General features: G+C 52.8%; 1 protein-coding gene across 1 annotated transcript; it reads left to right on the top strand.

Moving 5' to 3' along the window:
• Window positions 1–333: 333 nt before the first annotated feature.
• Window positions 334–2957, top strand: Olfml3 (olfactomedin like 3). The gene is made up of 3 exons (XM_005076546.4): window positions 334–513; window positions 1137–1422; window positions 1710–2957. Exons 1-3 carry the CDS (start codon window positions 400–402, stop codon window positions 2528–2530), a joined length of 1221 nt encoding a protein of 406 aa, XP_005076603.1. The 5' UTR covers window positions 334–399; the 3' UTR covers window positions 2531–2957.
• The last annotated feature ends 296 nt before the right edge of the window (window positions 2958–3253 follow it).

A 3253-nucleotide genomic window follows, 5' to 3' on the forward strand; every position in this document is an offset into this window, starting at 1 on the left:
GTTCCTGCTAAGTCAGCACTGGAAGCCCTCCTAAAACAATGGAGTTTGCTGAGTTTTCCTGGGGTCTCAGCCTCCTGCAGCCTCCTTCCTTACCCTGTGTGACAGCCCAGAAGGCCTCTGCCTTCTGATTGCCATCTCTTCCCCTTCCCGAGGAGTTTACAAACCTAAGCTGCTGGTGGTTAAGGCTTCTGGCCACTGTGCAAAGGGGCCATCTGTGTTTGATCAATCCAACGGGAAGGAGGGGGTGGGGGTTGTAAAGAGACTGAGAGCATTCCAGAGGAGTGAGAGACACCCAGAGATCAGAAAGAGAAGGCACCGCCCCCAACCCGCCTCCAAAGCTAACGGGCTGAGAGAAAGAGGCTGAAGCACACTCCTACTCTGGCCCCACTTAAGGCTGCCATGGGGCCCAGCGCTCCTCTGCTCCTTCTCGTCTTTTTGTCGTGGACCGGACCCCTTCAGGGACAGCAGCACCACCTTGTGGAGTACATGGAACGCCGACTAGCTGCCTTAGAGGTGAGGGATTCATTTCTCTTCTGGCCTAGCCCAGAATGGTTCTACATCTGTCGGTGCAACCAGTTGTCAGGGCTCTGGGAGTGACAAGATCAGGCTCTGTTAAAAGGCTGCAGAAAAGTACACAGCTTAGTGATGAGGAACCTCCTAATTACAGACTCTGTTTCCCCAACATCTAAGGATTGCGTAGCAAATAAACGCAGCACTTTCCCCTCAGGATTAGATGGAATAAGGGGACAGAGTGGAAATGAGTCAGAATTGGGCAGCATCTCAGAACTGGCTGGGTATAGTGTTGAAGTTTCCCAGGTAATCTGCCTGCAACTTCCTGTATCTTCCCCGGCACCCCAATGTTCGCACCCTTTTAAACGGTTTGAAGTCTGTAGCATCTTGATTTCCTGGAGGCTCAGATCAGAGCGCAGGCTGAAGGACTCTTAGGTGAATTAAACCAGGTTCCTTGCATGGGTTAGTGTCTGACAACTAATCTCCTTTGCTGTGGGAACAGCAGGGGCTGTTGGAGCTTTGCAGAGTTTGCTCCTTTTCCTGTCTTTACTCCCTTGGCTGGGCCTCTGCTTGCCTGGGAGTTATAACCCTGCAGCCCGCCCTCCCCGATTCCCCCATTCCTTCAGGAACGGCTGGCCCAGTGCCAGGACCAGAGTAGCCGGCATGCTGCTGAACTGCGGGACTTCAAGAACAAGATGCTGCCCCTGCTGGAGGTGGCAGAGAAGGAGCGGGAAGCACTCAGAACTGAGGCAGACACCATCTCAGGGAGGGTGGACCGGCTTGAACGGGAAGTGGACTATCTGGAGACCCAGAGCCCAGCTTTGCCCTGTGTGGAGTTGGAAGAGAAGGTGACTGGAGGCCCTGGGGCCAAAGGCAAGGGCCGAAGAAATGAGAAGTATGATATGGTGACAGGTAAGGATTTCAAAGAGGCCCAAACAATCTCAGAACTCCTTTCCCCTGCTCCTCTTCTCCTTGTCCAAAGCCACCGTGGCTCTATCTTCTAGAATATGTTTTGAGGAAACCCCTAATAACAAGTCCACTAAGAATTTCTAGAGGCCCATGTCTTATTGGTGCCCCAGCCATCTCTTAGCCCTCCATGAATGGACACATGCACAGGGAACTGTCTCTCTGTTCTCCACCCACCCTGGGGGGTTCCTGCCATAGAGGCCTCTATGTGCTTCTCCTGTGCTTCTCCTCAGACTGTGGCTACACAATCTCTCAGGTGAGGTCAATGAAGATCCTGAAGCGGTTTGGTGGCCCCTCTGGTCTATGGACCAAGGACCCACTGGGGCCAGCAGAGAAGATCTACGTGTTAGATGGCACACAGAACGACACAGCTTTCGTCTTCCCAAGGCTGCGTGACTTCACCCTTGCCATGGCTGCCCGGAAAGCTTCCCGAATCCGGGTGCCCTTCCCCTGGGTAGGCACAGGGCAGCTGGTGTATGGTGGCTTCTTGTATTATGCTCGAAGGCCTCCTGGAGGACCTGGAGGGGGTCATGAATTAGAGAATACTCTTCAGCTGATCAAATTTCACCTGACAAACCGAACAGTAGTGGACAGCTCAGTGTTCCCTGCGGAGAAACTGATACCCCCCTACGGGCTGACAGTAGACACATATATTGACCTGGCAGCTGACGAGGAGGGCCTTTGGGCTGTCTATGCCACACGGGATGACGACAGGCATTTGTGTCTAGCCAAGTTAGACCCACAGACGCTTGACACAGAGCAGCAGTGGGACACACCATGTCCCAGAGAGAATGCAGAGGCTGCCTTTGTCATCTGTGGGACCCTATATGTTGTCTATAACACCCGCCCTGCCAGCAGGGCCCGTATTCAGTGTTCCTTTGATGCCAGTGGTACCCTGGCCCCTGAACGGGCAGCGCTCTCTTATTTTCCACGCCGATATGGTGCCCATGCCAGCCTCCGCTATAACCCCCGTGAGCGCCAGCTGTATGCCTGGGATGATGGCTACCAGATTGTCTACAAGCTGGAGATGAGGAAGAAAGAGGAGGAAGTGTAAGCAGCCTGTGCCTTTGATTCTTAGCCCCTCACATTATAGTCTTACTAGATCTGCTCTTCGTTCTTCCAATGAAGGCCAGTCATTTGAAAAATTAGGCTCATATCCCCTAAGTTTTAAATGATAGCCAAATTCTCAGAGCCCTTTTGTTTTATGCAGAGCTCCAGGTCATAAGGAATTTTTAAGAACTAAAAAGTAAACATCTTAAATCTTTACTCCTGCTCTCTCCTGCTCGGTGTCCACAAATTTTAGTCCCAAAAGCAGAGCCCTGACCTTTGGATAGGTCAACCTCAGACAGCGGTGTGACCCGAGGGAGAGAACTCTCGGAGACATCTCTGCCCTCCTTCCTTCACCCTCCAATGTGGGAAGAATGGGCCACCCCCACATCACTTTGTATGGCAGCGTTTCGCATTAAAAGGAAAACCCACCATTCCTTGCCTGTGTGTGTTTGGGGTAGCCCTCAGATCAGAGTTCCCATGACTGTTTCCTTCCTCCTGCCATGCTAGGGATTGGCTGGGCTCCACTCTCTCCCTTGGGAACTTCTCTAGTTACATATTTTACTGTGGGGCGCTTTAGTAGGCTGGACCAAAGGCCTCCCCGTCCACACCCACTGTACTCCACAGCGGCCACAGGGAACCACCAATGGCACAGAGCCTCTGACTGCTGGACACTGGAGCCCAGGGGCAGGGCTTCCAGTTCCAGCTCTTGGTGGGTTTTGAATCGGAA

This window comes from Mesocricetus auratus, unplaced genomic scaffold (genome assembly GCF_017639785.1).
Source record: "Mesocricetus auratus isolate SY011 unplaced genomic scaffold, BCM_Maur_2.0 Super-Scaffold_100009, whole genome shotgun sequence".
Lineage (NCBI taxonomy): Eukaryota > Metazoa > Chordata > Mammalia > Rodentia > Cricetidae > Mesocricetus > Mesocricetus auratus.